Genomic DNA, 25,388 nt, shown 5'->3' on the forward strand with positions numbered 1-25,388 from the left:
AATAATTTAATTTAAAGAGAAGAGTGAGTTTATTACATGTTGATTCAACTACATTACTATATCTACGTTTCACTTTACAAACTATGTTAAATTTTACACACTTTATGTTTCATATAAACCATACATCTAGTTATTTAGGTGGCTACAGTCTGGTTAATTTTGAATTTTCAGATTTTTTGAGCCATCTAATCTAGAAAATTATACCAGCGTTAAATGTGGCTCACACCAACTTAGAGAGTTAATATAAATATTAAAAGTAAAATCACACAAAAATATAAGAGCAGAAAATAGTCTATTGACTTTTACATACCAGTATTAGAGAAGAATTTTATCTACTTGATAGGCTCAATTTCCACCAACACCCAAGTGTAAAGCTTTTTAAATACTATTTCTAATCGTTTATATTTTAAATTACTCAGGCCATCTTTAGTATATCGATATTTTCCTTTATAAAGTTTATTGTACCTGCGAAAAAAACATTTTATTAAAATATTAACAATGAAATTAACAATTACAAATACATTGAATTAAAATACAATAAAGGTAGTTAAAAAAGCTTTATATGTTTAACCAAGTCAACATTGAACTCTTTCTTTTAGAAAATAAAAGAGTTCTCTCTTCTAAAAATGATATTAACTATTTTGAGCACCTGCTATTTCCTTCTCCACAGTATAACCAGACCTATTAAATTAGTTTAATTTTCAGTCCAGAAATATTTTAGCCACAACACGGTGCGCCTTAACCAAAGTTAAATAAAATGTTCTTACACCTGGAAAATTAGAAGAGATTCTGAATTTACAATGTTAACAGATAATAAAAATCAAAATAATCTGTGGAGAGATACTTAAAAAAATCCACTTTGAACATTCTTGCGCACGAAGTATGATATTTTGGAAAATCTGGCGTTGTTTTATAGCAATAGAAAGGAAAAAAAATGATATAATAATGATTTTTTAGTTGTAATTATATTGAACTTTTATTATTTAAACATTTTACTGCTGATAAAATATGAAAATGTAACATAATTTAATTATAATTACATCAATTTAAACATGTGAAGCATTATATCTACAAACAGCTCTCGAAAGGTGTTTAGAATAATCCGAGTGATTTGCAGCAACCTTATTAATTTCCCAGGAAGACTTTAAGAAATCAAAATGTACGGACTCCATCGCCTACTCCCCAAAAAATGCGAATCTTTCACCGTTTTTGTCACGTTTTGTTCAATGTGGAAAAAAACTGCATGAACCTTTGGTGTAACACTGACACCTAAGTCCATGTAGCTCTTTTTGAATACTTTTATACATGCTTTGGAATTTTGGTCAAGATTATTTCCGAAGCATGCAGAAACCACTTTTTTTAAGTCGTCAAATACTTTAACGTACTTCAATATTGCTACATTTTTAAACTGGTGCAGAAGTTCTTCTTTATCCAAAAGTGTTTTGCATGCATTTCCTTTAAACACAGAACATCCTCGTCTGATTTCACGCTAAACATTACAAGCTTTTGTCCATGTTAGCGATTCATTTTCACACTCTTTCAACATATGCGTGAAAACAGTGTTAACAACACCAAGCATAAGGTGTAATTCTGGCGGTGGAATAATGTCCAGGAATGTTTTGCCTCCAACAGTTGCAATTAGCGGTGGATGAATGCAATTGAAATAATCTTTCGCTTTGTTTTTTTAACCTTTTTCTTCAGTTAGCCAACTTGTATAATACGATGAAACATTTTCGGGGGATCTCAATTCGCCACAGCTGCTTAGCTCATCTTTCTTGGCATAACAATAAGTGCATGGGTATGCGCTGCTGTGTGACTACCTGCTAAGATATTCGCTAACTTCAAATCGGTTGCAATTGTGCCGTGGAAAGGACTTATATTCAGTGTTGAAATGAGTTGATCTACATTCTTATAATTTTCTTGTGCACTCAGAACGGCTGCTAGAATGAATAGTCGTTTAACTCCAGAATCCTTAAATTTCCTTGCAGCTATCCCCTCATCATACTTAGCACACTTACAGCTGCACTCGAAGTCCAACTCATTTGATTGTACAGAAAGACATATTTTTAAAAATCCACCTCCTCCATTAATATCCAAGTGAACATCCAGTAAATCTCGTTTATTTTTCACATACTGAACAAAAGCAGGAACATCTTTGCAGTTAACTCCAAGCGCAGGAGCATTCGAGACTTCATCGCCTTTTATACAAACGAAAGGAAATTCCTTAAAATCAAAATAATCGTCGAAATAATGAGCTGTGGTATTAAGTTTTGTTTTTTATCCTGGTTCAATTGCTTTTCTACTTCATGTGCACACACGAATGGAAGCTGCCATTTTTAAGGTCACAGTGCTAGTGCTACTTTCACAGTGCTTGTGTCGCTAAAGTTGATTTAAGTTTTTATTATTTGTTTTTAAAATAGTGGTTCATCGACTATTTAATACAAATATGTTATTTTTTTTCTATTTATAAGCATAAAATGATGCTAACATTTTTGAAATATCGTACTTCGTGAACAAAGATGTTCAAAGTGGATTTTTTTAAAAATCTCTCCACAGATTATTTTAATTTTTAGATTTTTATTATCTAAGAACATTGTAAATTCAGAATCTCTTCTAATTTTCTAGGTGTAAGAGCATTTTTATTTAATTTTAGTTAAGGTGTACCGTGATAATTGAAAATTTTTACAATTTTCTCTTTAAAATCTGAACTTAACTATTGAACAAAACATTTTTACTTATACATTCTAGTATAACATAATAAAAGTTTCACATGGCAACTATTGAGCTTGTTAATTTATAGAGATCTCCAGCCACGGCAGTTTTGTATTATATTATGCAACCCCCTATGTACTCTTTACACAATGCTATATCAGCATACCCTCCAACTTTGCCCACCTAGCCACCAGTAGCACTCACGCAACTCACATTTACAGCATCCCGCAATATTTGCTATGCTCATATTGATACTTAATTATATTCACTTATAATTTCAAAAAGCAGCTGAAGCATATAAGAAAAGATTTTGAAACGCGTAAAATGCTATTTCACATTGAGAAATTTTTAAAAAAATTAAAATGCTATAGACATTTAAAAAATCATGTTATTTAGATACAATTTTAATTCACATACAGGAAGGTACACTTTTCTAAGGACATAAAATTAATAAATTGCAAATGAAAGTAAAAGTTTTATTGTATATTTATAAAAATTTCAAAGAAAAATAAGATGTCTAAGATGTTTCCTATTAAATATTTTTTACACCAAGTTTTAAAGCAATTAAATCAAGAAAACAATACCAATTTATTGAAAGAAAAATGGATTATATAAATGAGTTTCTTCCTAATAAAGCTTTCAGAATTAGAAAACAATATTTAAAAACTTATATCATATAAAGCTTACACATTAAAATTTATTCTTTAAGAGGAATGAATTTGTATAGACATTAACCAATAGCTAAATTGTTTCAAATCTTTGAATTATCTATTATAATTAAGGAGTAAAAGCATTAATTAAGAAATCTAATCTATAAGCAAATCTGATTTTAATTAAAAATACCCTTAATTACAGAAACATAGTATTTAAACCGCCATATGCTCAGACTCAGACTTGATATGCTCGTACTCAGACTTGAGCGATTATCAGTTTGATTTTTAGGAATCATGTTAAAAATTCTCTTAGATCCAGCATTACTATTTGGAACTGAGAAAATTGAAAGCATTATTTTTGGCAAGCCACATATCTCTTTATTCCATTGTTATCCTTTAACTGGCTAATTTTATGCCATGCCTCATCTACTCTGGTATGATTTAAAATTTCAGAAGGAAAATTGCCTGCCTGATAAAAGGCAAATTCTAACTCAGGTTGATCAATGTCAATACCACAATTAAACAAATCATACAAATATTTAAGAGATGCAAAATTTGTATTCTGCCTCTTCAAAATGTTTGCCACAGAAGCATGCTTAAGAAAATCGTCCTCTAAAGGAAACTTTTTGAGAACATATTTACATGCATGAAAAAAAACTCAGTTATATCTTCTGGCGTCAGATCACTCAAAATAGATCTAGCACTTGATCCTATTATAAGAGACTCATCAAGTTTTTGATATTTATGTTTCTGAAATTTCACTTGAAACAGAGAAGACTCGGATTTGCGTATGGTAGAAGGCGAAACAAATCGTACAAGAAGTTCATAATATAAGCTCATTAAATCATCATACAAAGTATGGATAGAAGGTTGCTCTTTTTGCAGGGCAACATTTAACTTGGTGACTACAGGCAATATCGATGTAACAAAAACACAATATATCTTTATTTTGCTTGATTTAAGTAACTTGTTTATTTTTTCTGAGCTAGCATTCTCCTTAACATCGGACTATGAAAAAAAATTAGCAACAGGTCCCACTGCTCAACTAGTCTCTTTAGAGAATTTTCCAAACTTAACCACAGAGTTGAAACATGCTTTAAAATCTTGTGAAGTTTTACATCACATTCTATCTGACAGATTTTAAATTCATACTTACTTTTATTACTCTTTTCAAGTTAGTAAAAAACGTTTATCACCAAATTCTCCACATCAAGGGGCAATTATGCTGTAGCTTTTTGAGCCGCTAGATGAACCAAATGACAAGGGCATTCAATGAATTTTATATTTGGTTGCTTTTGTTTTATATAGCTCAAAACATCTTTATTACATCCAGTCAATGTGCTAGCATTATCAGAACTGAATACTATGCAACTCTCTCACTTCAGTAGATATTTTTTAAACTCTCCATCAAGAAGTTGAAAAATTCCCTCACCAGTGTTGTTAGTTGATTCACATAAAGAAACCAGTGATGATACGATTTGTCCCTTTTCTTCATCATAATAATTAAAAATTAAAGGATACAGCTTTTTATCAAATATGCATTGCTTCCATCAGTTGAAAGAGAAAATAAGGATGTTCTGAGCTTACTTACAGTACTCTCTCTTATCCCCTCAGCAGTGGAAACAGTTATTGCCTGCATCTTGGTATGTCCACACCCATACTTCTTTGCAATGTCGGAATCGGGGAACATTTTTCTAAATAGGGCGCCAGAATGATCGGAAGCAGATAGTTAAATATTGTGCTCAATTAAAAACCATATGAACAATACTTCAGCTTTAATCACACCATTTTCTTCTAATTTTGAAGAATAAAAATTGTCAATAAGATGCTGATGCACCTGTGCTTTTGCAGTAGCACAATCTTTAGGACCGATCACATGTCAGCAACAATCATCCAATCCACCGTGGACAATAGAGAATTCCGAATTACAAATAGTGCATTTTGCAAAGCTTTCTTTTCCTGATACTAAACAAGGAAACTTTTTAGTATATTCCTCTCTAAACGTTTGATTATTCTTCCTCTTCTTTCGTAATCCATCGTCATTAGAAATCTCCCGATTCTGATTAGACCTTTTCAAATAACGATCCATCACAATAAAATTTCATAATACATGATAAAATACACTACTTAAAAATTAACGTGATAAGATCTGGAAGGAAAATAATTTAAAATTTTAAACAAAAACGTATCATTCTTTTAACACCGGAGCAGCAAAGTTCAAAGTTGTTTTCAAAATTTTTTATTGAAGTCCCTTCACTTCACACGGTGTAAAACAAAAAACTAACGCAGTATCTCAAAGAACAGCTGCATTCAGGCAGATTACAATGGTGCTGCCGATGAGTAACCCTTCATATTCACGTGGTTTCTCCCGACCAAGGCTGTCCGCTCATGACGTCATTTTTGGCGATACACAATCAGTGACGTCACCATGCTTGAAAGATGACAACAGTGGATAGATCGAACAGGCGCTTTCGTTTAGTCCGTAGCATTTTACTATTCACCCGTAGCTCCGTAGTTTACCTCCAATTTCCGTAGCAGTTGGAGGGTATGTATCAGTAAAAGTTGTTGAAAGAATAACAAATGTCTTTACAATTAAAGTCAAGAATTTATCCTAGTTAAACTCAATGGTTAAGTTAAAATGTATATAAATGAAATGCTAAAAAACTAGGACCATTCATGAAAATTGCACTTTTTAAATTAATACTTTTAACATATATTTTATCATTAGGTATCAAATTATATTTATAATTCTTAGAAAATAAGACAAATAATGTAACTGGTAATTAAGGACATTAACCAATTTTCTATTGCTCTACACACTCTGAATACAAATCACAGGTTTGAAGAGAGTTTTTTTCTAATAAAATTATTCATAACTGCTCTTCACCTTCCTAACTTGATTGTTGGGAGCCATTATATATTTTGAAAAATTCTAATAATTTAGTTAGTGATCTTTTTAATATCCACCATTTACTGATATTAGGAAGTCCATTTTAATTTAAATCTTTTGCACTCTAAAGTTTATGCCAAATACCTTTACATTCCTTATCTCACCATTGTTATTTCCTTATTCAAACTTGTTCCTTTGTCTCTATTGAGTAAACTACTTACATATTTTTTTTTTACTTCTTTACTTTAATTTGTTTTTTTTTAGACATAGAGGAAGTTTCTTGTCTATAAAACTGATACTATAGTATGTCAGAATATTTACTTTCATTTGTGCTTTCTTTTAGTTTCCTGCTTTACTATTAAAAAACTGGTATTTGTATATTGCTGTTAATCATGTAAACATTCCCATATAGTAATTATTCCGGCAAAATCCTGTAATGAGGAAGTGGTTGAGGTCTACATTATCATGATTGATGCATTATCATGATGTGGTCAGCATTGCACACAAGGCATATAAACTTCTATTTATCCGTTAAAAGCTGGGTAGATTTCAAGCTGACACTAAGTATTGAACCTCAGCATTGTTAAAAATTAATGAGATAAAAAACCTTCTATAAGAAAAAGGTCCTTTTCACCTACAATCAATCTCATAATAACAAAGAATTTTAAATCTGATAATCTTCCCAGGGTTCATACCCAAATAGAAAATTTTATCCCTTGACCAGCTTTTCCAGGTCAATTTACATAAAATTACATTCTTACTTTTTTTTAAAAAAAGAGAAACATTTTAAAAACATTTGTGTTTAATTAAAATGTAAATTATATTTAATACAAAAAATAAACAAATGCAAAATAAATAAATGTAAGTTATAAAAAAAAAAGTTAATTTAAAATGTACCACAGTGTCAATGATTAAAACTATTGATTTAAATAACCTGATTATCTGAAAAATAAAATAACAGATTTAAAAAATCAATGCAAAAATCAAAGATTAAAATTTGTTATGCTTTAGATTTTGAGTAGTGAGAACAAAATACATAATCTTTTTAACATAATAATTTCAAGTTTTTAAAGAAATTTAAATAGCATTTTCAAATATGCATCAATCACTGTAAGCGCAAGGCTACTTAGAATTATAAATTTAAAAATCATAAAACCACTAATAATTCAAGAAAGAGAAAAAAATATATGAAGTATAATATGAAATAAATATTGTATATTATTTCGTACTACAATGGTTTTATTTTAATGTTTTGTGTTAAAAAAAAGAGAAAATATTTTTCATAAAAAGTATCAGTTTTTTCATTTTTTAATGAATTCTAATAATTAAAAGCACAGTAGAACTCCAATTATCCAAATCAATTGGGACCGGACCCCATTCGGATAATCAAACATTCAGATAATTGGATTTTTTTGAAAAAAATGCTTATTTTAAATAATTACTGTATGTATAGTGGAAATGAGGGAAAAGAACTGTTTTTAAGGAAAGAGATCTTTTTATGAATAATGTGTACATACCTTGCAGTAAATGAAAGTTATTACATGCTAAACATCTCAGTTAAAGTAAGCTGTTTAACAGTCTTTATCCGTTTTCGGGCAGCTAAGTCGCGCATCCGTTTGACAGTGAGAAGTTGCATATGATCACACTCGGGTTGGTGCTCCATCCACTTCAATTCAGTTTCAAGGCCAGCAAATGCTTCACTAGCTGATGGTCCTGTGTCTTCCTCAATTTCAGCATTAGGGTCATCTTCTTCATCGACACTTTCCTCCATCACACTTTCAATAAGTTCATCATCATTTAAAATTTGAAATCCACAGTCTGATGAATCACACGTCATCCACTCTCCTATATCCTCAGCACTGACATCTGAACATCCAGGAATTTTCAAAAATATGTTTCTGAACTCCTCAAGAGATACAGCATCCTCATCTTCTATCTCTTCCCTTTTTTTTTCTTTAACTTCTTTTTCCCTTTTCTCTTTTTCCTTCTCTTCCTTAGTTGATACGCCTTTTAACTTGTTCCATGCACGTCTTAATCAGACATCTTTAACCAAATTCCAAGCTTCCGCAACCATGTACACGCAATCTTTCAAATTTATCTTTTTGTGGTTATCCAACACACCTTCTTCATCCTTTCCCTCTACTAAAAGCTTCCTTAAAAGTTGTCTTCGGTAAAGCGCCTGACAAGTGCAAATTGGCACAAGCAAGCTTAAAAGTGGGTCTAGCGTTCACATTTCTTTGTCAACAAACAACATTCCTAAGATAACATTCCACAACTAACATCCTTATTCATAAGGTCTCCCATGTGCTCTTTTGTCACTGGATTCCCCCTCCTTTGTTATTCCTTTTATTTATCTTTGTCCTATCCTGTAAACTTTCTCTGCATAAATCTTTCCTTGGCTTTACTAACATTTTATTTTATTCATATAAAAAAAGAAAAAAAAAGAGAAACTTATCTTTTTACTATATTTCCATAGGAATTCTGAAAGCAATTCGGATAGTTGGAGTTCGGATAATTGGAGTTCTACTGTATAAAAGTTTCTGCAAATAAGTTAAGTTAACTGTTAAGAAAATGTATGGCTCAGAACATTAATGTTCACTTAAAAAGTATCATATTTGGCACTAACATGACTAAATATGCCAACGGCTCTTCGTGAGTCAACCTGTCTAGAGGCCCTTCACTCAAAAAGGTTTTGCACCCCTATAGGTAAGTTGACAATAAGGGCATCTACAAATTATGAATAATATCATGTTTACTATATATATTTTTTTTTTTTTTTGGAAATGCTAATAACAACTAAGCATCTGAATAATCTCAGATTTTAAAAAGAAAAACATACATCAAACAAAATATCTCTCTGCCACCTCAAAACCAAGTGGATTTAGAATTTAAACTTTCCATTAAAAGTTATAGAATTTACAACATTGAGAGAAAAGGTAATTTTCCTTGAAGAAACAGAATTGAACATTAGAAGGAGGAAGTGACTTATCACTGCATACTGAATGGCGGTAGTAACAAAGAAAATTCGATTCAGCCTACTTCATTTTGAGAAAGATGCAAATTTCCCGTGTAATTCTCAAAGCCACTTATTGTATGAATCATGCTCTGAAAGTGACTGACTCTGATTCTAAAATTACACCAAAATAAAATAGATAAGACTAATAGTTCAGAAGTTAAAGGGGATTTAGTAAGTTTAAAGTTAAAAAAAATATGATTACTATTTATGATCATACCTATTTTTGCTTCTGAAATGCCTATTTAGATGAATGAAATATTATTTCATTCCATATTCATGGAACATGTAACGTCCATAAAAAATATTTAATAATTTATTTTATTAAATATTTAAAAAAATATTTTTCATTTGCCTTATGCATTTTTGCTTTAACTGAAAATGTATTCAATAAAATTAAACAAAATGTTGGCAGTAGTTTTTAATTCCCAGCAAAATTATCATTTAAAAAAAGAATTGTTAAAAATTGGACAAGGTCCGAGTAAAATGATTCGCATTTAAATAAGTCTTTTTATACTGCACAAGCAGGGAAAACATTAAAAAAAAATTTCATAATTGTTTTGTTAATGTTGTTTGTTAAGTTCAAAAAGTCCAATTTGAATACCTTGAAAATTTAAAGTTTCCAGCAGCTTTCCAAGAAGTTTTTGAACTTTTTAAAATAAAATTCTAAATGATAAGGGGTTTTCACAGATTTCATTTTGAACTTTAGTTCAAAATGAAATAATCAAAATGAAATAATAAGTCAAGATTTATAAAAATTGACACCAGAAATAAATAACATTTTAGATGTAAGCTGATATGCATAAAATTCAACTGCAAGTCAGAACTTACATAAATCCAGTGTTCTAAAATAACTTATATTAAAGATAAATAGTCATAAGTAAAGATATTAGAGTCATTAGTTGAGTCACATGTGCCAAAACAAAAGCTTAGTTATTTTGAAAAAGGTGCTATGGTTGGTTGTTACATCACTGTCAAGTTTATTGACACCATTGCCATAGATTTATCATATCTATGGACAATACAATCGGTGGAAACCATATGAAAAAGTTAAAGTCTACAGAAGTTGGAACATGAACTGCACACATTGACAGTCTCCATAAACTTAACAAAATGGATCACCCTCTCCTGAAGTGGAAGCTTTGTATGAATCGCATAAAACCACTCAATATCACCAATAGCGAGTTTCACCAGGCTACAGGTGTTACAATACACTCTAATATTTTTGAAAAAGTTGCCATAAACCAAATATCATTCTATCTAACAAAGATGCCAGATAGGCTTGGTCTTTGCAACATTACTACTTAGCTGTGGATCACTATAAAACTGTGTATGGAGCGACGAGTCTCACTATACAATCTTCCACACTGATGGACATGTTTAGATAAGGTAAATGTAAAGTTAACAACTTTTACCAGAGTACATCATTCCAACTATCAGGTTTCATTGTGGTAAGGTACTTGCTTGTGAGCGTTTTTCGTGGTATGGCCTTGGAACTGTGGATGTTTTTTCTAGTATTTAATTGTCAAGGTATTATATGGACAATTGGGCTTTTCCTATCCCTAATAATTTTACGGAAATGATAGAAGTTACTTCCAGGACAAAAACCACTTAGAAAATTGCCAGACACATTTTAAATTTTCAAGATATTTAAATCAGACTTTTACATAAGCTACCAAATATGTCTTTAACATAAAAATTATGATTTTTTTTAAAAATGTTTTCCATTTATGCACAGTATGTAAAAACTACTTTAAATGCACAGCTTTTATTAGGCCCAAATCATAGTCGTATTATCCTGCATATCATATCTTCATATATCATATTAACATATCTAGCACAGTTTATAATGATTTTTTTTAAAATTTTAAAATATTTTCTTACCTAATGAAACATTGCACACTACAAGTAACAAGTCGGTTACTAAATTTTCTAGCATAGTGCATTTAAAAACACTATTTTCAGTCATAATCCTTAAATGTCTGAAATTTTAAACTTAATTGACAGGTCTAAGTAACCACATTATTTAAACAACTCAAAATTACAAAATAAATTTCTGAGTATTTCTTGAGTAATTTGAAAAAATGACAAAAACTGAACTCTGTCTCTGTTAGGACTCACTGCTCATGCCAAACCAACTTGCGATGTGCATAGTCACGTAATATCGTTACGAAGATTACAAAACACTTAGAAATTTAAAAATATTTAAGTTAAAGTGTGTTCTTTTCGGAGTGAACGCTTCACCATTTCTGTCATCAACCACCATTAAACACCACATTGAGAATTTTAGAGATGAATATCCCAAAACTGTTCAGCTATTTGACCAGCATATTTACGTAGATGATTTTATCTCAGGCGATATGGTGATGAATGATATAACTCTAAAGAAATATAGGAAAGAAGAAGGTTTTGATATTCCAGAGGAATGTGCAACCATTAGCTTGGGAAGCAATTTGACGAAGTAAAGGATTTCCTAGAATTTACTTATATTTCCTCTCCTGAAAACTCTAAGCGTCGCTTCTTACAACAAGCAGCTGGTAAAATATTTTGACCCACTAGGAATGTTGACACCATTTACCATTTGTGCCATATGTTTATTTCAAGAGATATGGATGAAGAAGGTACCGTGGGATGGACAGTTACCACCCGATGTTCACAAACAATGGCTAAAATGGTGTAAAGAACTACCGACTTTCACAGAATTGAAAATTTCAAGTAAGATTTTAGGCTGCACAAATCAAGAAATAGTCATCAAAATACACGCCTTTTCCGACGCCAGTAAATCAGCATTAGGCGCTGTAGTTTTTTTCCAAGTAAGAAGAGAACAGGAAGTAGAAGTCAACCTCGCAGCTTCCAAGAGTCAAGTAACTCCGATAAAGGAGATCACTCTACTGAGATTAGAACTACTGGGAGCTTTACTAAGTGCAAGGCTAATTGATAAGATAAAACACATTCTAGATAAGAAAACTCCATCGACAGTTTACTTCTAGACTGATTCAAAAATCATTGTTTATTAGATTAGAGGCTCTACCAAGCAATGGAAGTAGTTTGTGGCAAATCTTGTTTCAGAAATTAAGAGACTCACAGATTCAACTTCTTGGCATCATTGTTCAAGTAAGGACAATCCTGATCTCTTGAGTAGAGGGTCTAGTGTCCAGTCCATTATAGACAATTCTATGTGGTTCCAGGGACCTGATTTCTTAATGGAAACTGACTTATTTACCACAGAAGACAATGTTGATGTTCCTGAAATAGACTATCTTTCAGAGAGAAAGGCAAAATACAAGGATAATATAGATTAGACTTAGAGGTTGGGCAGCTCCAAAGACCAGGGCACATCGACCAGAGGTATATTGTACCTGTTGTTGATGCGGGGTAACAAAAGTGGGGTAATTTATCCATGAATCATCACTTCTAATTATCGTGGATTGTATTATCGCTGGTAAGACCAAAAATTAGTAATTTTTCTAAATCTGGTAAATGCTAGCATTGGAATACGACAAGTGAGAGAGCACCACCACAACCTCATGACAGCTTGTTTATTACTACTCTGAGTGTTACAAAAACGTTACGGTAGATGGCGCTGGAGTAAAGATACAACATACTCCCTTCCCTGCGTTGGAATACAGTACTGTATTTCAAATATATCAGCAAAGAAATAATATCAAATATAAGTAATATGCAAAAACAAACAATAGGGAAATGACATCACTTTTTAAAAAAATATATATACATATAAAATTGACACACAATGAAATGATTTAATCAAACTTCAACTGGTACTGGTAAAATGGCTAGCTTAGTGATAGGACGTTTGAAAATACCACGTTTGGTTTTCACACTGCAAACTCTAACACATTTGTCTTTTCCTGGAAACAATTCGACAACAACTCCCATGAGCCATTCATTAATGGGCAAATTATCGTCTTTCACAATAACTACCAGTGGCCCCTATCCCCCCCCCCAAAAAAAAAAATTTGCTAACTTCCCCCTTCCATGTTAGCTTGTTCAAAATAGTGCTACTTTGCTTACACTCTACTCATAATATGACAAATGCAGACCTTGATCCTGATTGTGAATGCTGAAAATATGTTTAAAGCAAAAATAAATAAATTAAAAAAGACGGCACAAAAAATAATTGAAAATGGGCTGACTAAAACTATTACAATAAATGATCAGTTACTGATGGCACCTGTAGATTAATGAGCTCAGAAGTTTTAAACTAATAATTAAAAAAAATAAGTTTATTGAAGTTACCAAACAATGCAGCAAATGGCAAGCAGCAATCATCACAAGAGTTGGGAATTTTAGCACAATTAATCCTTCCAGGCAAATGTGCATTATAATGGATATGATTTTGAGATTTTTCTTAGCCCTGTCGATCGCCGTTTTTTAACAAAAAAATTATGCAAATGGTTCTTTATACTGTTAAAAATGTAAACACATTTTTTAAAACAAATTTTCATTACCCATTTAAAAAAAAAAAATTTTTTTTAACAATAAAAAAATTCAAGATTTATTGATTCACTGCAAACGACATTTTTATTAAACAAAAAAGTTGATATTTATTGTTTTTTTTTCAAACTATAAAAAATTCTTAGGCATATGTAAGTCTCATTCATAAACAATATACAAAAGTAACCAAAGCAAATAATGCATTTGTTGCATATATTTGTCAATTAATAAATAAACATGCACATTATATTTTACAAAATTGTTTCATTATATAGATACGAATATTTATTTTTTTTTAACATTTTTCACTTAATTTGGTAAAAAGTAGCACAGAACACACAAAAATATTTGACTTTGATCGCTGAATAAAGATAGTGACTGTAAGGGTTAAAACGTACACGATACATCTAAAAAAGTCTCAACAAATCATATTATTGATGCTTTAGTCAAGAGAACTGGCTGGTAATAATAATTTCTTTAAAACTTCAGAGCTCATGGCAAAAGTATCAATAATATGATCTGTCGACACTTTCTGCAATATATCCTTTTCTGCAGCAATTATCAGAAAGCTGTTAAGACGCTTTGTGCCAGTGGTGGACCGCAATCTATTTTTGATGATTTTAAGCCTGCTAAACGCTCTTTCGGCGGAACAACTTGTGACTGACTGGTAGAATGGCCAAGATCTTATAAATGCATGTTATTCTAGGAAATGCAGAAATTTCGAAAGCTGCTTTCAGTGGGGAAAAAAATCAACACTTCCTCCAATCCTTTTAAAGAACAGCCATATCTGATTCGTCAATTTCAGACTCTGAGCTTTCTTCCTCTGTGTCCAGTGATGCTGCATTTTGATATTCCTTATGAATTTCACTGTCATCTTCTCCCAATTCAAGATAAAGAGCTCTAAAGTTCTCCAGTTCATTAACGGTTTCGTCAGCATTGAGACCGTACTTATTGCATAGAAAGCCTATGTCATCTTTTGTAGCTTTGAATGTCGAAGATCTTAAACTTTTTTTACTAAAAAAACTCATTTGACGGTACAAGGTCAAATTTTTTTCCAGAAAAAGATCTTCAAGTTGAATGCTCGAACTATCCAAAGCCACAATATATAAGCTCGTTTTTAGTAATTCTTCTCCATGAAGTCTTTCATCCTGGCAATTTTCATCAAACATGTGGGGAACTCTCCTTTGTCTCCGATTGATCTCGGTATCAATGCCATGAGTTTCGGAAAATGTGCATGACAACTCCCATATTTTTTTCCATGATGTGTCAACATTTTCTCTTAATTTCCTGATGCCAGTTTTGCAAATTTCAAGCAACTGGGCTGCTTGGGCCAGGTCGACTGCAACTCCCTGCATTAATATTGTCACAGGGGATGTAATGGTAAAAATTTTATCCAGTATAAGGAGAGACACAACTAAGTTGATATCTTGTACTCTGTGCAGCAAACCAGTTGCTTTAGCAATGGTTTCATGTTCTATGTGCGGATCTCCAATTATTCTCTTCAATGTTGAAATTACAGTAGTAAAAGTCTTTAGAATAGTAGTTACAGCATCTTTAGTACTGCTAAATCTCGTTGTCTGGACTCGCTTTAACGACCGACATTGTCCATTTCTTTGCTCTTCCACGAAAACTGCATTCCGTTTGAAGCCAGACATAAGCACGTATAAGTCTTCTAGCATATCAATGGCTCTTTTCATTTCAATCAACGATTTACCGACTGTGTTTATCGCTAAATTAAAACGGTGACTACTGCACCAAATATATTCAGCATTTGGTGCAACTTCCTGGCTCAGTGTTTTCAAACCCTTGATATCGCCACGCATATTGAGAGCACCATCGTAGCTCTGCCTAATGAGGGTTTCTAGCGGAATTTTGGATTCTTTGAGAGTCTGAAGAACTATTTCTTTCATAGCCGCTCCTGTGGACGATTTGAGTGTTAATACTTTCAGTAGATGCTCAACTACTTTTGGTGGTTCATTTTAATTTGATGAATTCTCTAGGTAGCGAACAATGATAGCCATCACCTCTTTCTTGCTGACGTCTTTAGTGCAATCAATAATGAGTGACCATACCTTGCGTAGTTTAGGACTCGGAACAATTTCATTGATGATGCATAACTCCAATGCCTGGATAAGTCTGCTTTGATTGTGCCAACTCAGGAGGTTTGACACAATGCGTTTCTTGTTTTCGCAATCAGCGTCTGGTTTATCCAAATAACTTTGTGCATAATGATTATGCTTCGCTATAACCCTGAACAAGTTCTAAAATTTACCTGATTTTGAATCATGTCCTTGAAATGCCATTATTTCTCTTGCAAGATATTTCGCGCAATCAATCATGCAACTCACAACATGGCGATTTTGCTCAACTATAGTGTTAAAATTTTTGCATTCCTTCTATCTATGCGCTCCCCTCGTAACCAGCAGATAACTGCCTTTTCAGCATCAACATGTTCAATGTTTTTTTCATGCCTCGTGATATCTCACAGCCCATGGTCCATATCACAAAATCCTCTTTCAGTTCATACATTGGATGCTTTGGGGCCACTAAACATTATGCAATATATGCATTAAGCCTTATGTGTGGTGGGGCCATAGGATAGCCACTTTCTACATTTTTCGGTTCCATCTGGTAGTTTTGTACTATACCAGTTTTGCTCTATACCAGGTAGTTGAAAATTGTGGCCCACTTACTCCGGAGTCTAAATGTAACTCTGTTGGTTGACATGCACCAATTTTCAACAAATGCGTTATTGAAAATGAGTTCAAGTTATGTATGCCTGAAAATGGCCAGTTGCTTCTTTAATTTATGTACTTAAAAAAAAAATTCTCTCTTCTAAATTCTCCCCCCCCCAAAAAAAACTATTTGCTTTATTTAGTGCTAAAATTCCCCCCCCAAGCTTTAAGTGGGCACATCGTGTGCCCTGGGGGCCCCTGATAACTACAGTGCCAATAGAAACGTAATCCTTTTCAAAGAGCCATTTCGATCGCTGTTGTAAATGGCACAAATAACTATTTAACCATTTTTTCCAAATTGCTTGGGTAATTTTTTTAGTCAATTGCCACCTACTTAACCTATTATCTGAATGATCAATTAATTCTAGTTCAGGAATGCTTTTTATAGATTTTCCTTTTAAAAAATGAGCTGGTGTTAAAACATCCAGATCATCAGCATAACTGGAAAGTGGCATTAAAGGCCTTGAATTTAAAATACCTTCGATTTGATTAATAATAGTAAGAAATTCTTCGTATGTTAAAGTACCAATTGTTCGTTTCAAGTGAAATTTAAATGATTTTACACTACTTTCGCATATTCCACCAAAATTTGGATTTCTAGGGGGAATAAACTTCCAATTAACTCTCTCAGAAACAAGAAATTTAGATAGAGTTTCATCAGGTTTACTAACTAGATTATACAAACGTTTAATTTCTCTATTTGCTTCTAAGTAGGTTTTGGCATTGTCACTATATAATATGAAACATTTGCCTCTACGGGCAATGAATCTTTTTAGGGTTGCAATAAAAGAGTCAGAAGTTAGATTAGAAACAAGGTCCTGCGAAATCAGTACCAGAATTTAAGAAAGGAAAAGTTGGTTTACATTGAACACTAGGCAAATCTCCCATTTTTTGAACTAAAAATCTAGGTTTGAATTTAGTGCAAATGACACAATCATGAACAATTTTTCGAGCCAAATTCCTACCATTTATTATCCAAACTGTTAGTCTTGACAAATTTAATAGTGCATGTGCACCTATGTGACAATTTGATTTATGTAAATTTAATAAAATAAGCTCAGAAATTTTATGATTTTTAGGCAAAACTGATGTTTACTTTCATAGGGCAAATCAGAATTTGTTAGACGCCCTCCAACTCTTATAAGATTTGCTAAATTATCAAAAAATGGAAACAAAAATTTCAGTTTGCTAGTAACATGCACTGGTTTACCTGATTTCAATAATTTAAATTCGTCTGCTAAAGATTCCTGCTGCACAAATGAACATAACTTTAATTCTCCTTCACTTACCTCACAGGATGTAAGATTTCCACTTCTCTTAATTTGATTCTTACAGTTGTAAATAAACCTATATACATAAGACTTTACATTAATAAATTTTGAATAAGAATTTACTATAGAAAATATTTGGTTTAAAAAACAGAAATGAGAAATTAATAGATTAATGTCTTGCGATGGCTTGAGTTCAGATTGATACATCTCTGAGAGTCTCTTTCGGAAAATTGTTCACTTTCAGACTCTGAGTTCTTCTTTTCATTTATGGTGTAAGAACCCTGCCACCATAATGAGTGATGTAAAAGTTCCTTTGCTTCACAACCATGGGACAATATATCCGCTGGATTGGATATCAATGGAACATAGTTCCAAACACAATTTTGTGATAGTTGTTGGATTTCTTTCACTCGATTGGCGACATATTGTTTTAACTTTAAACAGTCAGTTTTTATCCATGCGAGAACTATTTTTGAGTCTGAATATATATAGCACTGTTCGTTGGGGACATTCAGAGTTCCGTACTTTGTCCAGTAGCCTGCATGCCAATAGAGATGATAACAGTTCAAAATGTGGAATAGTGAGTTGTTTTATAGGAGCAACTCTTGACTTAGAACATAATAGTTCTGATGTAAGCTGGCCGTCTACATTTCGAGTTTGTGCGTAAATTGCTGCTCCGTAAGCAAGGACACTGCCGTCGGCAAAAACATGTGGTTCCATTCCTGATGCATTGTCTGACACTTTGCGTTTCACATGTAACTCGCGTATGGCCGGAAGAGTGTGGACAAACAATTCCCATTCTTTGGCTAAATCTGGAGGAAGCACATCGTCCCACGTTAACTTGATTGTCCAGAGTCTCTGAAGGAAGATTTTTGCTTTTGTGATAATTGGGCCCAAAAGTCCAAGCGGATCAAAGATATGTGCTATGACGCTAAGCACATCTCTCTTTGTATAGGTTTTTTGCCTCTTTAACGAAGTGAGTTGAAACCGGAATTCATCTGTTCTGGCATTCCAGATGACACCCAATGTTTTTGTAGTCTCGTCAGAGTTGGTAAGTCTGTGCTCTACGACATCAGTTGACTCGTCTAATTCAGCTGCATTGGATCTCCACTTATGTAACTTCATGCCACAAGATCTTAGAAGACCAGACAACTCAGATTTAAGATGCACAGCTGTAAGTACGTTATCCACTCTACTGACTACATCATCCATGTAACTATCCCTCTCGAGAGCCTCGGTCGCAAGAGGAAATCTTTCAGACTCATATCTGGCTGCCTGGAGGATTGTTCGAGTGGCCAAAAAAGGAGCTGATGTTGTGCCGTATGTTACGGTTTTAAATCGGTATGTTTTGCATGGTTGATACTCGCTTGTTTTCCAAAGTGTGCGAAGAAGGTTTCTTTGGGAAGGTTCAACCAATATTTGACGGAACAATTTTTGAATATCTGTCGTAAAGACAATGTGATGTTTACAGAAGCGCACCAAAATGTCGAAAATGTCCTCTTTTACCTGCCTTTTCATTTGTAGATCATTTAAGCTTACACCAGTTGAAGTAGGTGCTGAGGCATTGAAGACTACTCTGAGAGGAGTTGTAGTCATTTCAGGGCGGTAGACTCCATGATGCTGCAGATAGCAGTGAGGATAATTGCTTTTATCCATTGGTTCTTGATCATCCTCTGTTTCTATGGGCTCCATGTGACCCAAATCTAGGTATTCTTACATGAACTTAGAATAATGACTCCTCATAGTGTAATTTTTAGAAAGCCGTCTCCAAAGCTGATTAAGTTTTTGCTCTGCTAAATGTTTGGATTCTCCCAACTTATGGAGATCTTTGATTGGCATTTGAACTATGTATCTACCAGTGTGGTCTCTCTTGTCCGTATTTTGATAATGCTGCTCGCATAAAATATCTTCAAGACTCATGTAATGTTCCTTTGAGCTTAAGCACTCCTCAACTTCCCAAAACTTTCTCAGGGTTTGCTCGCAAGTGTTAGTAGATTGGCTGATTTACCCACAGAAGTCTTTAGCTTTATCCTGACTATTTGTACCTATTGCCCCCGTAAAGTTAAACCCAAAAACAGAATTTCTTATAACTATTTCAGTACCTGGGGCCCTATTACCAGCTTCACGGAATCTGATTCCGATCGAAATGAAACTCTCGTGACGTCATAAATCCGTGAATGTCAGTTAAGTCGTATTACGAGCTCTTGATTCCGCTCGGAACTAAATTCCGATGCGAAATTATTACGAATCCCATTCCGGCAGGTTTAAGAGTAAGCGAAATCTAGATTCCGATGAGAGTTTGTATATTTCAGTGAACAAAATGGCGCTGTTTTCCGTCATACAGCCAGCTATTGCTGAAGAGAGTGATCGAAACACTATTAAGAGAAAGATCTATCGGCTTAAAAGATTTTGGGTATTCCAATATCCCGACAACAAAATTTAGAAATTAATTTAGATTGGAAATTAGTTTTTTTTAAATGGCGTTACTCATAGGCGAAATTCAGTAGTGGAAATGAATAATATCGGATTGTGGAAATTAATAGCAAAAGCTACATAAAAAAAAATATGTACAAAAAACAATAGAATCTTAGCTAAGAAAAGGAATTACCAAAGTTAGCTATTAGAATTTCCTATATTGTTTGAAATATGCATGTGTGAAGATTTTACTATCGACTGCATTATCCTTCAACTATCTTATGGTACTTGAAGATGGATGCAAGTTAACATGTTTTATATAGTAGTGATTTGGTATTTAATATTTATAGTGGTAATTACGCCAGATATGCCGGTAAGGCTTCCTTTATTTTAATCTGGATTGTTTTATAGGTATTCCACAATCATTGTTTGCAGGCGAATATTAATTTTTGTATGTGAAGCCATTTGAAAATACTACGTTGTAATTTCACTCTACACTACTCTCTGTACTTCAAATAAACACAAACTTGGCTTTTAGAACACAAAATTGTTGAAAATGTATGAATTTTTAATCTTTCAGTTCAAAGTTAATGCGATTTTAACTCACATAGAAGTAGAGAATACAAACATATCGTTGCCAGATTAATAAATTAGAATTATAATAATTTTCTAATTGGTCAAAGTTAGACCCGCCTACAAACTTCAATTTCACCGGAATCGTACGGAATGGTGATTTCGATTCCGGATTCCGATATGCTCATGTTGCGGCACAGTGGATTTTACGAAATTGGCAATCCGATGAAAGCTAGTTTCCGATCGGAATCGTTTCCGAGCGAAATAAATTTTGATGAGTTGGTAATAGGGCCCCTGGTACGTTAATATTGCCTGTCCTCATAATTTCAAAAAATGCTTCCGCTCCTACGAGCATGTCTATGTTAGCTGAATTTGCGAAATTATTAGGTTCTGCTGAATGTATGTTTTTAGGTAACTCAAGTTTCTTTAATGAAAATGGTGCTGTTGGAATAAAATCTTATCTTTTTTACAACTAAGAAATCTAATGTTTTAAAATAAGTCCCATCCCTGTTAGCAATATCAGATTGTAATTTCCCTTTTACAAAAGTTTTATTATTACCTAACCCAGCAATGGGGTTGTTTACTTTTCGCAATGGGACCTCTAATACATTAGCAAGCGCTACGGTTAAAACGTTAGAAGTTGAACCACTGTCTAAAATACACCTAGCTTTAATAAGAGTACGGGTTTTGGGACTCCTAATAAATACCTCACATGTTGGCAAAATACCACTTTTATTTAAATAACGAGTATTTTTACTTATTAGTGATAAAATTTGAGCATTAAATTCGGCAGCATTAATATTCGGAAATGTATTTTCCAAAGCCCTAGAATTATCAACATTTGAAATAAGAGATTGCTGAAGCGACGGATCATTTACATTTTCCCCTTAAGGCCTATGAATTAATGTGTTATGTCTGCGACCACAACTCGAACAAGAATTTTTCAATTTGCAGTTTCCCACAGAGTGCGATTTCGATAAACAATTATAACATAATTTATTTTTTGATACTATTTTTTGATACGTTTATTTTTGTATCGCTCCTCCAACGCTTTGAATAATGACTGAAATGTATCGTCAAGCCTTTGAAGGTTTTTTGCCTCTCCAATTAGAGAAGAATTTAAGTAATACAACTTTTGTAAATCAGTTAACTGCTCATTTGAAGTAATAATGTTGTCAAATTGTATTTCAAATAATCTCCACTCATCGTATCTTCCTGAGAATTTTGGCATGGGTATTTCAGGAAGAGTTATGCTATGTTTACTTGCAGTTTTATCTTTTAAATTTTGCGGGTTTTGCATTAATGTATTTTCAAAATTTGATTGATTTAGAGTTTTGAAACAAGCTTTTATGTGGTTTTTGCATACAGTAATTTGTCATTGTACTCTTTGCTTGTTGCGATTTCTGGTTTGTATTGCATTGCATTTGTTATAAGCTCTTCAACTTCTGAATTTAAGTTTTTAATGTCTAATTCTTTACTAATTAAAATTTCCTGCAACTGGTTTAGTTCCGCTTCATTTGTTTCATAAGTTTGTTTACCTTTCTTTTGCATAAACGTGTCTAATCGAGTTATTGCTTTTGAAATACTTGTTCGAATTGTGGTACATTTCCTTTTTAATTTGTCAATTTTTTCCATTGTTAATTGTTTTTAATTTAAAAATTCCTCAACAGTAATAAATTTTAATATGAATAAGTAAGATGAATAATTTAAAACAAAACAATACAAATGTATTTGTGATTACCAAAATCTATACAGAATGTTTTAATAGTCAGTATCCAAACCTTAAATCATGATTAGCATGAAAGCCCTATTGCTGAAATAAAATTCAGCAAACACCTCACAGGAACATCCTGCAATTCCCAGGTTTTAATGCAATGCTGCCCAAAATGCTCAACTCTCTGAGCAGAATAGACCTCACAATCACAAAGCATATGTCGATGTCTCTTCTTCAAGATGACAACCTCGACAAAGAGAATTGGATTCAATTCCCATTATGTATAGGTGTCTCCTGAGGATGCAGTGTCCAGTAAAAAGACCAATGATCTTCCTCAAACTGTTTCTATTAAGCTTTAAAAGCTATTTTTGACGTACACTAGGACAGTCATGATTCAGCTCCTTAGCTTGTCTCTGACTGTCAGCGGCGAGCCATTGCTCATGAGCAATTTTGCCATAGAGCTGGAATATAAATGTCCTAAAAGAGTTGGGAAATTCCCAATGCAGGTTCAGGGCCCCAGAAATTTGCACTAGAGCCAGTCTGTGCTACTTCATCAGCTAGCTTATTTCCAAGAATACCCATATGCCCAGGTACCCAATGCAGGTATACCCTGTTATGAGTAGATAGGTCACAGAGGACCGAAAAGCATTCCCATACTAGCAAAGAGGTGAATTTACACTTTGACAGTGATAGGAGAACAGCCTGACTGTCGGAACAGATGCGGATAGTCATATTTTGATATCCCCTGTATAAGCATATCTTGCAGCACAAGATAATGGCATAGACCTCAGCCTGAAAAACAGTGGCATAGCTTCCCAAGGGAAAGTGAAGTTTGGTACCATCATTGGAGCAAAAAATTTCTGCTCCTGATTTCAGACCAATCTTTGAACCATCAGTGAACCATATCAGACATTTGCCCTTAAGCCACCGAGGAGAATTAAACCATTCATCTCTAGTAGGAAAATGGATAAGGCGTGTGAAAAGCATATCCTAGTGACATAAAGTCACTAGGCATAATAAAAGAGGGTATATCCATCACTTGTGAAACAAGATAACCCCATGACATGTGTTTGGAATACTCTTTCAATAGGCCAAGGTACATAAGACGCTTTATGCCTGTCGGAGTTTCAAGCAGCTGTGGGAATGGTCCTAAGATAGCCTGACAGGGCTACACAGACCATTCTTTAATATAGATTAACCTAGAATTCTTTTTCTTCACAGCAATTCGGAACTCATAAACAGTTTACTTCAACGTTCTAACAATCATAATAATATTCTCCGTATTTTAGCTTTTATTTCAGGTTTTCAAAAAATTGTAGACTCAGTTCAGCTGTCAGGCATCAAAGTTGCCTTTTATTGACAGAAATAAAGGAAGTAGAACTATATCTGATAAAGGCTGGCCAATCCTCGAACTTTGAAGAGGGCAATTAGGTATTTAAAAAGGGAGTTGATGGTCCCTCCCTTAAGTAAGATTAAAAATTTGTCTCCATTTTCAGATGAAAATGCCCCAAATCAAATTGGTGGTCAAAGAAAGTTCTTCAATTTCTTATGGAAGTAAACATCCCATTCTATTAGCTTCTAAATGTAAATTAACTTCTCTGATCATTTCATATTATAAAAAATACCTCCATTCTGACCCTCAAAATTTACTTTACCAAGTTAGGCAAAAATATTGGCCCCTCAAAGGCCGAAATTTTTGCAGAAAGATAGTACATAATTGCATTTGTATGAAAGCAAATCCAAGAGTGTTACCAGAAAATGGGCGATTTGCCCAAATGCAGAATAAATCCTGACTTTATATTCAATTCAGTGAGACTTGACCTTTGTGGTCCACTTTTATCAAAATCAAGGGAAGAAAAGGGTGCCTAATCAAAATTTATGTACGCATATTTATCTGTCTGGTGACAAAAGCAATTCATCTGGAAATAGTTTCTGACTTCACTTCTGAATGTATGATTACTTTGAAGCGTTTCATCGCGCGAAGAGGACGATGCTCCAAACTTTTTTCTGATAACAGAACAATCGTTGTTGGAGCAAGTCGGGAGTTAAGACGACTATTTAAGTTAGCTCGTAATCAAAATGAAAGTATTATGGGATTTTTGTCGGAAGAAAACCTCCTCCCAGGGCTCCATGATTTGGGGGTATCTGAGAGGCAGGGGTGAAATTGTTCAAGTATTATTTAAGGCGTGTTGCATGTCCTTCAACCCGAAGTTATGAGGAATTCCCGATAGGTTTTTAATCAAATAGTCTATGCTAAATTCTCAGCCTCTGACACCCCTTACTTCAGATCTAGGTATTAACTCTTGCTCAGTTCATTATTGGTAGGTCTTTTACTGCCTTTCCTGAGCCCTTTTTAACATCCAATAATTGATTGAGCTTATGGCAAAGGACAACCAAATTAGTGCAGACAATTCAGAAAAAATGGAGCTTAAGTCATCTTAACAACTTGCAACAACGGACTAAATGGATGTTCCAAAAGGAACATATCAAAATCGGGGATATGGTGTTAATAAGGGAAGACAATTTGCCAATTAACAAATGGATGTTAGGCAGAATGATTCAAATGTACCCAGGAAAGGACAACATTGTTCGTGTTGTAGATGTAAAACTAAATCGGGAATATTGAAAAGGGCAAATTCAATTTTCAAATTGTCTGTACCTTCATTGGAAACTTAAAATCATAATATATCGATGTGTAACTTTTAGTTGTTTTCAAGTTGTATTTTAATTAATTGCTGTATGTCACTGCTTCAATTTTAATTTTTGTAAGAACTTTGAAATGTGCCTCTAAGAATTGTACACTGTAAAATTTTGTTAAAATTTGCAATAATGCTTCATATCAATTTAATAATTTTGAATGTATATGTACATTGCAACGCAGGGCGGCATGTTTGAGCTCAATGCACACGCCGAACCAACTTGCGAAATGCATAGTCATGTGATATCGTTAGAAGTTT

The 25,388-nt window shown here is 33.3% G+C and overlaps 1 protein-coding gene across 2 annotated transcripts in view; it reads right to left on the reverse strand.

Moving 5' to 3' along the window:
- The window catches only part of LOC107456484 (beta-1,4-N-acetylgalactosaminyltransferase bre-4), an 88,128-nt gene that overhangs the window by 15,735 nt on the left and 47,005 nt on the right, over positions 1-25,388 (reverse strand). For both annotated transcript variants that reach the window (XM_087154859.1, XM_087154860.1), the window contains exon 7: positions 311-465. In XM_087154859.1, the coding sequence (XP_087010985.1) occupies positions 333-465 (133 nt within the window). In that variant the 3' untranslated portion in view covers positions 311-332. The remainder of the gene's footprint in view (positions 1-310; positions 466-25,388) is intronic.

Source organism: Parasteatoda tepidariorum, chromosome 11 (assembly GCF_982258835.1).
Source record: "Parasteatoda tepidariorum strain Cologne lab strain chromosome 11, Ptep-v5.0, whole genome shotgun sequence".
Classification (NCBI taxonomy): domain Eukaryota; kingdom Metazoa; phylum Arthropoda; class Arachnida; order Araneae; family Theridiidae; genus Parasteatoda; species Parasteatoda tepidariorum.